Source organism: Bombus flavifrons, chromosome 3, assembly GCF_040668555.2.
Source record: "Bombus flavifrons isolate JBK064 chromosome 3, iyBomFlav1_principal, whole genome shotgun sequence".
NCBI classification, from domain to species: Eukaryota; Metazoa; Arthropoda; class Insecta; order Hymenoptera; family Apidae; genus Bombus; species Bombus flavifrons.
This window is the reverse complement of record NC_138444.1, coordinates 2,392,637-2,406,387: the sequence shown is the minus strand read 5'-3', so window position 1 is coordinate 2,406,387 and position 13,751 is coordinate 2,392,637. Positions and strand designations below refer to the sequence as shown.

General features: G+C 43.2%; 2 protein-coding genes across 10 annotated transcripts in view; both read right to left on the bottom strand.

The window, feature by feature from the left end:
* The window catches only part of LOC138190152 (short-chain dehydrogenase/reductase family 16C member 6), a 150,585-nt gene that overhangs the window by 86,156 nt on the left and 50,678 nt on the right, over nt 1–13,751 (bottom strand). The gene's annotated exons all lie outside the window — the stretch shown is intronic.
* Nucleotides 1–13,751, bottom strand: part of NfI (Nuclear factor I) — a 65,269-nt gene that overhangs the window by 42,848 nt on the left and 8,670 nt on the right. For 7 of the 9 annotated variants that reach the window (XM_069132680.1, XM_069132682.1, XM_069132684.1 and 4 more), the window contains exon 2: nt 10,568–10,723. In XM_069132680.1, coding sequence (XP_068988781.1) covers nt 10,568–10,723 — 156 coding nt within the window. Of the gene's footprint in view, nt 1–10,567; nt 10,724–12,621; nt 13,091–13,751 lie in introns of all 9 variants that reach the window. The other 2 variants (XM_069132685.1, XM_069132686.1) reach the window with 2 other exon arrangements.

Here is a 13,751-nt window from a genome sequence, read left to right as displayed (position 1 = left end):
TCGAGAATTTATGGGAAGCCCATAGGTGGGCCGCTTCCAAACGCTCGATGGCAATGGCTACACGCGCTTCATAGAAGAGGGAGGGAAGAGGAAGGGAAGAGGAGATGAGAGGAGAAAAAGAGAGAGGCTGGGATAGACTGGAATATATTTATTAATTTGGCATGCTTCCCGACCGTATAGCTGCTGGCCCCTTACGTTACTACGTTATGACGCGAACAAAGCGACTCCGCGATTTCTTTATAGGCAATTCCGGCCTCTGCATAGAGTGTTGTAAATATTACAACCCCTCCTACTACTCTTTCTATCTCAATATATGTATATATAAATCTGTATATACATACTAGGGTGTTCCAGGTTTTTGCGTAAAATAATGACAGAATATGGTACGAGTAAAAATAAGAGAAAATATTGTATAAGAATACGCTCATAAATACTCGATTAACAACCTCATTCATCTCTTATATCACTGTGACACATTTGGTAAAATAAAGGAAAATATTTATGGACAATGAGAATTGCGCGCCTAAATGTACAGGAATTTTATTTTCTTTCTTTATCTGAAATCAATTTCTATATAACATTTTTCATTATCTTCAATCGCGGAATATAATGGTAAAATGGAGCCAAAAAAGATAAAAGAAAGTAAAAATAAAAAAGACCTGAGACACCCTATATGTATGATAACTACGTAGAGGATCGGGCATCCCGGGCCACCCCCAGTTTAACCCATCCTCCCCATTTGTTCAACCCCTGAGGCGCTTCATTCCGCGCGGCCTTTGAACTTACGCGAGACGACGAGGATTCCTCGAGACACCACCGCGAAATGCCGCGCTTAATTTGTTTGCAAGACCCCTTCTTTGCAGGGAAACCGCCCCTAAACGAGGTTTGAGGTTCGGTTTGCGAAAAGCCATTTAGGAAAACGAGTCTCGAGGATAGGTTGATTTGATTTTTACTTTCTGATACGTTACTTGAGGTGAAACTTGCAGATGATACGCAGGCATTTTATACAATATTAGATTGCACTGTGGGGAACTTAAAGGAAATCTTCGGAGATAAAGTATATTGGAAGGTTTGTTGAGAAGTTTCCAAGAAATTCTTCATTCTGCGTTAGAAGAAACAACGAAGGAAATGTAAAGTAAGTTTGGATATTACGAAGAAGATAAATTATTATTACAGTCAATCTTCGTGCACGACGAAAATCAAAAGGGGTTAACAGATCAATTTAACAGTTAACAAATAAATACTTTCGGTTCGCTGTGTATTTGCCAAACGGAAGATGAAACAAGGTCATCCTCGATTTAAGAAGAAACGTCAACTCCTTTCAATCATAAAAAAAGCTGGCGTCAAATAGAAGAATCATGCTCTCGGAAGAAATAATTTTCTCCAGGACAATTCCAAGAACTGATATGCAGGCCGTAAGAGGAACACGAACTCGCGACTTTTATAATCTGAGTACGGCTGCGAGACGACATTCCTCTGGTCGCATAATTCATTCGTTTTTCAGACACCGGCGTCAGTCTCCTTGGGAGATTGCTTCGATCTACTCGTTTATTTTCGCGGATATCTTTACGCCGTTGAATGGGAATACTACCGCGGACAGATTTATTTAGAACGAGGAGAACGCGTTTTCCCCCTCATGCCTCTTTCCACCCCCTTTTATTTATCGTTACCGCTACAATGGAAATGGCCAACGGTGTCCTCGGATTGTACTCTAATTTAATGGACATCCGTGGCAATAATATGAAGAAGCTACCGTAGGAAACACGAAAATGGCGCCCTGTAAATTCTGAAACGTGTACCGAACAACTTTCGCGTACAGATAAATGGACGATAATTGTGTTGTAATGGTAAGACAGCGTTGTAAACTTCGATGAAAACTAAGTGTCCATTTTTCGATCGAATTGTTTTTGCTATTTTTTACAAAAGTTAACTAGGACTGGAAATAATCAATTTATAATTTTTCGTAAAATTACCATTTTTGGACAATAGTATGACTGTTGATAAGGTAACGATGAAGTGTTAATAGAAGTTAATAGAAATTTGAAAGATTTATACCTTAGATGTAAGTTCCGGTATGAAGCAAATATTCTTTGGAAGGAAAAGACACTCTTATGTGGTGTCGAATCTAATATTCCGTTAAAGTGGATTCTAAAATCGAAGAAAATCAAGGTGTGTCGATTAGGAGACATGCGGATAAACGCGATATCGATTACGCCTCATTTAAAAGTAAAACTGTCGGAATTGGGCCAAAGTGGAGGCCTAACGAATCCAATCGACTTATCGAGCCGCGATGAATTTCACAGTTCTTTACCACCCTCCGAGCCTTAATTTGCTGCCCATTCCGTATACCCGACAGTCAGTTCGCCAAATCAGATTGTTGGCTTGCGCGTCGACTTTTAAGTATCTCTTACTTGTTCGCAAAATTACTAAATGCTGTATTTGCTTCAAAAAAGGCCAAACGTTCAAAAAATATTTTTACTTGCAATTAAAAATATAGTAACATTAGCTAGTACTAGTTGAGAATTAAACAACTCGGTTGAAAGTACTCCATGAATTACACAACAATCGTTGTTCTCAACAAGATACTTCGTGAAAGCAAAATTTATTCCCAGAATTCCCCATCGCCAAACACCAACCTCAACAGCTTCAAAAAGTCCTTAGTACCCAAAGAATAACCCTTGGCCTATGCAACAGCTCTATCTAGAATTACACCGAACCAGAAGCCGAGGAATGTTGTCAAATCAATGTTTATTTTGAAAATCCTCCAGCATCAAAAGAACATCCCCTCGGTATACAAAAGAGCACCATTGACCCCTGTGATCACAATGCGCGTGATTACACCGACCCGGAAGTGAAACGATACGGGGGCAGATTCACGGCTATAAAACCGCCCGCACCCAGGAAACGCGTGGAGCGATTGGACGTGGGATGACGTTAGTCGGGGAGGCGAAGCCGTTGCGAAAATTTTATTGCCATTGTTTCCGGCGTCTCAGGCCGGCGTTCCTTCGAGAATATTCGCGCGAAAGGGTTCCCTCCTCTCTCACAGACGTACGCGATATGCTTTGCCGGCAATAAAACGCGAACCATGGAGCGGATGGAAAGGGGAGAGAAACGCGGAAGTGGATTATTTCGCGTCTCAACGATATGCCTGCCGTCAGGACGCCTCGAGCCAAGGGTTCGTCTTCTCGACGATCGTTTGTCTTCACAGCCTCCAGCCGAAAGGCCAGGCTACGTCCCGTAAAAAGTCTCACGCGCGATTAAACGCCGCTAGCTCCGACACCAGGGGGTCGAAACCAAGTACAGAAGAGAGGGTTGATGTAGTTTTATTTTCTTCAACACGCTGAGAGTGCGAAATGAAGGAAACGACTGCGTTTGTTTGAGATAATCGAGCACTTGAAGTGATAAACGACGTAAGTGTAAGTGTAAGTAATCAGACACGAAGATTTTTAGTATAGAGGAGAAATACAATTCGTTTAATCCGCTCACCGCGACAGATCGACTTGTCACTCGAATTGATAATCTCTTTCGAATATAATAATTTCTTTCTTTAAAGATCATTTATATTTTATATTCGTGTGTATCGTTCCGTTAGTCTCAGAAAGAAATGATATTTAAATTTGTAATGACTAAAAAAAATATAGTAAAAGGAAGCTGCCAGAGAATCAGCTTGACGACACGAAAATTCCGCGTGTCCTGTCCCGCATCGCGCCATTTATTTATTCATCGATTCGCGGCAGCAGTCGATGTGCATCGACCTCATTAAGCCCCTCTTCTCTCTGTCCCACCACCGCTTGCAAGCCGGCGTCCCAAAATCAACATGAAAAGAAAGAGGGGCTCGAAAAAGAGAAGAGGCGGTCGAGGAAGCGGATAATCCCTGGTGCCGCGGGTGCGTCGATATAATTAATAACCCGAAAGCCGAAACACATAATCCAACATTAACAAGCAGCGGAAAACAGGCTCACACCCCCGTGTCGCGGGTGTAGAGGTCGGCGCACGCTTGTGTATCGAGCCCCAGCCCCCCCAACGTAAACTGGAATACACCTCCTCGTGACGAGGAGGTGCGAGGTGCATCGTGATGCGATAGCCCGCTTGAGCTCGTTAGATGAATGGGGCCGACACACATACCGAACAACACTGAGCTAACCGACACGGCCAACCAGAGAAGGGGTTGGGAGAGGATAGTTGCCAGAGCGAGAAGGACGGCCAGATATCGAGAACTGTCGAAAAGAGGAGAGAGACGTCCAGAGAGGGACAAAGAGGTAGCGACGCGGGAACAAAGGGGAAGGGTTCATAGGTGGGTAGGATAGGCAAAGAGAGAACGAGAGAGGAAGAGGGAAAGGTATAGAACACAGAACACGAGGGTGGTTGGTGGTTGGGCCGAAGGGCAGACGGAGGATGGGAGTGGAGAGTAGAGGACGGCCCGCTAGTTTGCATAAATTTAGGAAATACAGGGTAGAAAATCGATATCCGCATAGAGATTATAGATGGTGGTTGGTAGGCGCCGCGTAGCCGCAGCCTCCGTCGCGACGGCGTATGCGCTACATGTCTACGCTCTCTGCCGACTACCCTCGTTCCACCCTCTCCCGACTGCACACCCCTTCTCACTCTATCTCTCTTTCTCTTGCCCGATTCCGTCTCGCCCTAACCATCCTGGCCATGCCCCTATATCCCAACCCTTTCTATCTTCCTCCGTCTTTCTCTGTTTTCCCCCGATCTATCTCCATCCCGCTTTCTCTCCGGCTACCCGAAAAGCTCGTGTGTACCCGTGTACTAGGATACTTCTTGCGGGTGTTAGTAGTGCACTCTCTGCACCCCCGCACATTTTGCACCCACCAACCCCTCTTCATCCCTCTGCCGCCCTGTTCTCGCGTGATAGCGCGACTCGTACACGTTCTCCGCGTCCTACAATATCTCTGTCCCGGTCTACCCACGAATCTTCCATCTTTTCCACCCCGTTCGAAGTCCCGCACCCTCTCTGACTCTTCGTCCTCTCGTCCCCTTCGCCCTCTTCCCTTTTCCTCGTCTCTCTGTTTCTCGGACTCTCGATGCCACGTTTTGTCTCCTCGTTCCCGGCTAGCCGTCTCCGTCTCTCCGGATCCTCTCTCACAATCCCAACTCCCCCAGCCACCCGTAGTTTCTCGCTCTTCCTCCCGTCCCCAGAATTGAAGTAGTCGATATCGTCCTGCGGCCTGTCTCGAAATTAAGAGAAAACGACGGACTCGGACCCTGCTCCGCAGCCCCCTACCCTTGACGGTCCAAGAATTTTTCTTGCTTCCTTTTTTCGCTCTTCGAACGCTTCTTCTCTGACAATTTCCACCACCCCATCATTCGTATTCCTTTTTTCCTCTTTCTCCTCCCTTTTTCTCCTTTTTACTCGGTTTTTCGGTAGCAGGGTGTACCATATCGCCCAGTCGTCGGACTAGGGAGAAAGAGCGAGCTTCTATGCCTTTCCTCGTCCACTCTGCTCGTCCTTCGTGGTCGACGAATTTTTTCTTTTTTTTTTAGGTAGCCCCCGAGGGAATCAAGGGGAGAGGATGTGTTTTTTCGAGGGCACTCGCCGTCGAACGAGACCTTTCACCGAAGGGGTTAATCGCGTATCGACGAGCCGCGATTATCGGTCGTTTCGGGGTACTCGGATACGTAAACAGTACGAGGTAAGCTTCCGTAATTCCAATAACTGTTCTCTGATATTTCTTCCGACCGAGTCTCGATTATTAATAGAATCTTTCTTTTTACAAAGGAGGCAGAGACGGACTACAGGTAAATTGCGGACTGTCAGGTGATTAATGCGGTATCGATAAAGGGGTTGAGGCGTGCAAACTTTTAATTGCAACGCTCAGAGACCTCGAAAGTCTTGATTTTCTCGAACAATGCGAAACTGCCTTACGTCACGCGATTCAATCCGATATAAGACATCCTTCTAAAGAATGGACATCGATCACGATTCTAACTGCGAATCGGCAAAGAATTTTTCTTATGATTTTACACGCGGCTACAGGCTGAGATTTTAGCAACGAAACAAAACGAGGAGAATTGTTTTACATCGTGTTTAAAGTGTAATTCTGTACAATGTCCTTATCCCGCATACATGAGAAACAGCAGACTACGAATTACGGTTCTCAACTTTATACGATCGATTTTAAGATTACGAACTACGTTTTTTTGTTTCACAGGATGAAGTACGGACTACAAATCCCCTTTTCCTAGAATTCGGACTACAAAGTAGCTATTTTCTATTTTACGCGAGGCTTTGGACTATAAATTATGCCGTAGATAGGCAACCGACTGCAAATCCCCCTTTTCCTATCTAGATAACGCTCTCGACTACAAAGCACCTCTTCTTTATTTATGTCCCACCACTTAGACTGTTGATTAGACCGCAGCCAAACTTTAAATGAACTTCAAACTACGTTATTAACCAATTCAATCCTTCGCGTTACCGAAGTTTTTACGATACGATTGTCAACGATTACGGTATACTCTTATAGCGGCACTTTTCCAGATAGCAAGGATTTTGTTGCGAAGAATTTATTTGTACACTGACAATTGTCTCTTAACTATTCTCTTTATCGATGAAAATGGTACGAAAAATATAACAGTGATAGTGGGATACGAAGAATGAACCGTGAAGAATGAATTCTCCATCAAACTGTATAAAATTTTCAAGTCAAAATTTCTCAATAAACAGATACTTGAAAATTCTCAATCTTTATCGAAAACCACTTTGCCCAGAAATGTTAAAGAAGGGAGGAGGGAATGTTACATACACCTGCAAGGTCCCAAGATACCAAAGTTATTTTGCTCTGGCAGCTGCGATACTTAGATTGAAATATAACGGATATATAGTCATCGTATTGAAGTAAAAGTTTCTTTATTTCTTCGCGATCGCCTCAACCGATTCGGAAAAATAACTCTAGGTTTAGTGACACAACCTCGGAAGTTCCAATTTATTCAACGATTACAAATGGCGTAAAGTATGTATGTAAATGGCAAGAAATATGTAGAGTCAGAGAAAGTGTCCGAGAGTGGAACGTGTTCCTGTTCGAATCGGTCCGCTTTCAAAGATCGCGATTAGAAAAGAGAAGAGTATACGAGAGAGAGAGAGAGAGAGAGAGGGGGGCGGGGGAGAGAGAGAGGAGGTCTCTCTTCTCTGGAAACGTCCATTCCAATTTTCCGCGGGGACGAGTGTCGCATGTCAACGAGTCATGCACGTCGTCGCTTTTTATCCGCGAACGCCATGAAATGTGTATCGCTTTTTTCCCGGCTCTTTCTGGAAAGCATCTGCGTACGTGGCCTGTGTGTCGAGCGGCTTTCTACCAGCTCGAAAATTTCAGGTCGACGAATGTGTTGTCGCCCGATTACCGAGATCAATTCGTTCGTTCGGAAAAACGATACGAAAATGGATGAATCAAACGCGAGTTCGAACCAACTCCCAATCTTTTTAGTCCTCCATCCTTTCCAACAGCGAACAGTAGTAACTTGCTATTGTTTTTCAAAGTTTGAATGTGACCTAAATCTAATCTGAACCTAACGCCAGATAATGTTTCTTGGAGGGATGCCGACACAACGATGCAGTGATAAAATAAAATAGTAAAATATACACGAGTAGGCTGTTGATATTTATACGAATTCGAACTTTTTATAACCGTAAGTGAACAAATGAAACCTAAGCAGAAAATCTTATTTACTAAATATCGTGAAGAGTGCTATACTTTGGATATCACACTTTTGCATATTATGTGCATTCTGTGTACTTTTACGCTTTCAAATATCCCAGAATTGCATAAATATCTACAATCTGTATACGAATAGCTTTCAAGTCACGTGGCACTACAAAGAATGAAGTAAGATATTCGAAAACATATATGTAAAATGTTTCGATAAAAAGTAACCGAAAGCCAAACAAGATTTAGAAACCCTAACCAACGATAAATTCGAATTGAAGAAGAAAGATCGTTGACAAAAGTTAATTAAAATGGCAAAGAAGAAACGAGCAGACTCGCAAACAGATATCGTCGATTATGGGTTCTGCGAATAGGGCCCTGTTCTACGCTCGGTCACAATTTCATAAAGCCCGTCTATATAATGGTACAGGGCTCGGCCGAGCCTGCAGGGCTTCGTGCGACGCAGATTAAATGTACTTCATGTAAAATTCAACGCGACCCGCGCGCGCCTACGGCTCCGAGGCACTTTCGTTTTTAAAAACTTCCACGCAGCGACCCCCGGGAAAAATTTGTATCATGCCAATCGCCATTCCATCGAAGTCCTATTCGTGACTTGGAAAATTAGCTTGTTCGAAGGAAGGACGAAACTAAAAAAATCGCGTAGTAATACCTAGATACGAAGTGATACTCAAACCTAAATACATACATTGACTGACAATTTTTAGGACTTTTAAAGGAGAAAGGAAACTATCCTTCGAAACTATACAAAATATCGAATGTAAGAGATTAAAGACAAAGACAAATAGAGATCACGACAACGAAAAAAACCGACTGCTTATTTCCGCGTAACATAGAATCTTGAAACCGTCGTTGTCCCTCCATTTGCGCCCCGTTTCATCTGTCATCGGGTATCGGATTCTAATTCGCGTCGAATCAATCGTACGATACAGTCATAAAACAGGGAGTTAGCGAAAAAAAAAGATGGTCGTTGGCCGACGATTTCCCCTGAAGTCGACGATCCATCGATCCCCCCTCCATTCTACGATAGGATAGCTTCTTTCACGAGCATCGGCCCGTTCGTTCTTTTCGTCCCGCTAAATACCGCAGCATCGCGAAATTAAAATATTGATCGAACGGCGTCGCGAGGGAGAATACGAATTGCGGTGGATAGACGAGAGAAAGAGAGGACCAGCCGAATGTTAGCGGTGCACCGGTCGTTGGGGGTTGGGAGAGAGGCTGGATGGTGGCGAAGGCCGCCACCGGGGGAGAGAAAAAAAGGACCAAGGGAAAAGATTGCGGTCCGGCCGAAAATTCGAATGTCAATGACTCGTCGAACCGAGCCGACGCGCCAACCTCGCTCAATATCCGGGGTTCACCGACTTCTCTTCCGTTTTTCCTCCCTTCTTCCTCTTCCTTCTTTATTCGCGTTGCTTTCCTTTTTTCAGTTGCCTGTTTGTTCGTTATTTTATTTTCTGCCCCCCTAATTGAACTTTTGTTCGACAGAGTCGAGGTCGATCAGCCTGAACGTTACCTTTTGGGATTATCTGGGGATTCCCGTAGATGCGACCAAGGATTTTATTGGTATCTTACTGGTCAACCAGTGGCGAAACAAAATATTAGCCTCAGTTGTGAAGCGATGGATTGGGAAATTCGTGAGGTACTTGTGCGTCGAATAGAGTAAACATATTAATTGTTAGGCTTTGCCGCGATTTTACTGGTAAACCGACGATGAGGCAAGATGCTAGTCTCGTTCGAATATCAATTCCCTAACTAAATAAAATAAACACAACGAATTTGTATCTCGTTTCGTTTAAGGCGAAATAGTCAAATCCAAACTTGCGATTCACCGATGCCAGTAGATAGTTAAATTCCAGAATGCAAAAGCTTAAATATTCGAACATTAGACGTTGCAGAGAAAAATCTAGCAACGACAACTTCCCAAAAATTAAATAAGCAACGAAGCGTTTCGTGATTCACGCTATGCCTCGTTAATGTCCCTGGTCCCGCGCTAAATCGTTCTATTAATAAAGAGGTTTCCGAGACGAGACGCAGGACGATTGAGAGCTACTGGCTTTGAGGCTGAGCGATAGCGCGCGTCACGAGGACGCTTCTGCGCCAGAAATAGGCCGAAACCTCATTATTTTTATTCTTAACCATGAAATTAGCAGGCCGTAGCACACCTCCGTGTCGACGACTAGCTCGGTTTCGTGCAAACGTCCGCTGGCATTCGCCGACGAAGAGCCTCGCTGGAACTTTTATCGCGATTCGACCTGGCATATCGATTCGTTATGGCGTGTGCACCTTTGTGTATCGTTTTCATCCACGACTCCCACGTTTAATACCTGAATTTTCCTCCTACTCTTCAAACTAGCCAACTTAAATGCTTCGAAATTTAACGCCTTAATTTGACGCCTCGTCAGGTTAAAGCGACCATAATTTCTCGTCTCTCGCGTCTTCCCTTTACCAATTTTTACGCGTACAAACTTATTGCTTTCGTATGATACTAGATATAACGTACAAAATTATTCGACTAAAACATCCTATAGGTAAACACACAGCCCATTCTGTATACATATATGTGTAAACACGTGAACCGTTTCAAAACGATATAAAACATTTCTCGCATAATTTACTACCTTAACAACACATTGTTAACGGTATATTGTGAAATAAATCTTATCCTAGTTTCCGCACTTTTTTAGAAAATATGTCAATGCTTACAAAGTGAAAAACATCGATCAAATGTGCAGTGCTATAACAGTGTGCTAATATACGAAGCTAACAGATTTAGAAATCTAAAATTCGACATTGACAAATCTATCCGTGTCCTAACATCGTGTTCGACGTCTCGTGTCTATTTACGAAAAGAAAGAAAGAAAGAAAATATCGAAGAAATCACTCACCTGGAGCTCCTCCTTGCACTGACGTTCCTCTTCGAGACTCATCCGTTTCTCGTGTTTCTTGTAGTAACGCCTCTTGGCAGCTTGTAGGTTGAACCACGTGTACGAGAAAGACTTTACGAATGGTAGGAGGGCCTCAATGAATGGATGGAACTCATCCTGCAGGCAGAAACGGTCACAAATTGATTAGCGACGCGTTTGTCCGGTCGAATTCCGTCCGTCGAGAACGAGGGTTATCCTCGAAACCCCTTCGAGCCCAAAGGAAACACAAGCCACCGTCGATGTTTATTCTGTGCGCGCTTCACGCGAAAAAGACGACGAAAGCGTCGTGCAATCGAATTCGAACGAAAACACCACTGGGAAAATAGCTGATTGGTCGTTCAAATTCTGTTTAGGCGCGCGATTATTCGAAGCTCTATTCCTTAGGACTCTTGGTGGATTTAAAGAATAGTAACAGCAATAGTGGTGGATGTCCGATTTGCAATTGTATTCTTTTTAAGTATTTTTCTTTTTCTTTTTTTTTTTTTTTGTTTTTATTCTCTTGTAGAATTGTTGAGAAACGAATATCCGTATGATTGGAAGCTAGGTTAGAGTGGATCATAGGGATTAGTTTCGTAAAAAAGGTGTCCTCTCGTTCTCGGATAAAATGGTTTATAAGCTTATTATTTGCATATAATCGTGCAAGGATAGTGCAAATTTTTGAACTAGCTTTCATGCAATTCAATTCGATTCACAGTAGTCTCAAAAGTTCAGTCTCGTAATTTATAAATAATTCCTAAATATCCTATCCGTTTAATACTCAGAACTCGAACCGACAAAACTACCATGCAGCGAAGATTTGGAAAATAAAAACTTTCAGTGAAAAAGCTGAAGTAGACAAATTGTTCGAATTCTTATTCCAACGAAAGATAAGAGAGAGGAAAAAGTCGCGGACATCCTAAGGAAACCTGGCCCTTATCTGCACTTCGAACTGTTCCGGAATGAAAACACGGCCGAACCTTCGTTTCCGGTTGACGGGGCGACAGGGAGTACCGGGAAAAGAGGGAGATCGATTATTGGTCGAGAGATCGACGGCGTTTGCCTTTGTCAGGCAAATGCGATTTCTCGTATAGAATCCCGCGATTCACGCTTCAAGAGGATGTAAACATCGTTCTAGAGAGATGAATTTACGACGACTTTTCCGCCGAGATAAAAACCCTGCTCGATGGAATATTTGTCGGCAGAACAATATCGCGTACCTGCAATCTCATCTTCTACTCTTTAGACATATTCTTGCGCACGAGAAAGGGTCTTATTGAACGATAGGAATTTGCATGTTGATTGAGTGGTACGCTAATGACGTGTGGTTGAAAAATTGTTGGAGTGTAACATAGGGGAAGATATAATTTAAGATTAAGAAGGGAAAGTTGAAATTTTACAGATAAGATATGATCTATGTATAACCAGTCTGTCATTACGTAAAAGAAACGTGATAAATAGTTTTACGTGCATTATTTACTGAACATTAACAAGACAATACGTCCATCTGTATATTTTAGTAACATATCGAAAATAACTTTAGCAATTTTTTCGAAATATGAGTCATTCCACGATCACATTGATCATCTCTATGAATTAACAAAAAATCGAGTTTGTCAATCTGCCCTCTGACAAATCCTGAAAATCGTCCATTAAGAAATCCTTGTTGTAAAATTTTGAATCATAAAGATAATATCCTTCATTTCTTATCTTCCAGGCTTCTTAAAACGATCAACGATCGTAAGAAATCTCGGTCATACTTCGGAACTTTCGTAAAATTAACGTACCATTGCTATGCTCTGATTCAGAAGTCTAATCCGACGAAAAGAGGCGAGGGGAAGAGGAAGGCACAAGCATAAATCGAAAAGAACACGCTACAGTTTATCTCGAGCTATCGTCCGTGCTATCGCGGCTCACCGATAAAGGATACGAAACCGCAGAATCGAAACTACGCGACGATGCGATACGTCAGAGGAAAGGCGAAGGGACGAGGAAGAACACGAGGCTGGCCTTTGGAACAAGCGTCAAACGACACGAACCATCGAGTATTCGCAAGCACTGCGGCTGCTGTGGCACACTACCGTCTGTCTGTCCCTCCTGCAGTCCGGCTGTCAGAAGCACCGATTTTCGCAATAACAACCGTCAGGCTCGTAATACTCCTCCGCCACCCTGTCGCAGATTGATCGTGGCCTCATCTGCACCACCTCTCCAACGACTTTCTTCTCCTCCTCCTTTCACCTGGGATCAACGAACCGACCTTATGGTCAATTTCAATCTCTTTATTTCTTTCTATCTTTGAACTTATTTGGATGATGTTCTTCTCGCAAGATTTTTTTTTCCAACTATCTTGCGGAGGTCTCTTCCTGGTTGCGTCTCGTTAGCATGCTCGAGCAAGCAGAGAAGTAAAGGGTTTCTCCTTCGTTGTCTGCGTTCTCCCGAGGATTTATTGGCTTCCTCGAGGGAGACGATGTCTAGCGGGAGAAGCTTCAATCTTCCAATGGGTTTCTGCTGCGGGAAAACGGACCATGGTTTTGCGGTGGTTTGATCGGTCTCGAGTTCGGGACGATCGGTGGCGATTAATAAGGGAATTCGATCGTGGCTAACGATTCTTTGTATTTTTCATCTACACTGCTCAAAACAATCGGAACAAGAATCGAATCGGAATTCATCAGAAACAAAAGGTAGTATGAACCGGTTCTATTACACCCGCCGACCGAATAAAAACAAAGAATTATTAAAAATAAAGTAAGTATAAAAATAAGGAACGACCTGAAGACCTGAAAACGATCCTCCAGTTGTTTCAAGCAGTGTATCTCTCCTGTAGGCCAATTTCCCAGCTAAACAAAACGCTTAATTCTAACAAGTTTCATTGCACGTTGGTGTCACAAAACGTATCATACGAAGTAACTCGAAACTCGCAATATGTTGTTTTTACGTTTCTCTCTTTTGCAAGATGCTATCCTCGGATACTTAAATTCCCAAGGTTATCTACTTCCTTCTCAAATAAAATTTCCTTCGATCCATAAGTTTTGTACCGAAAACTGGAAGAGAAATCGGAATATGTAACCCGTGGAAGAACAGAGGAAGATTTTCGCGGCGCAAGCCCGCTTTGTCACCGAATCTCGCCTGTCCGCGCGCCCTCGCGTCTATCTATAAGACACATCGTTAT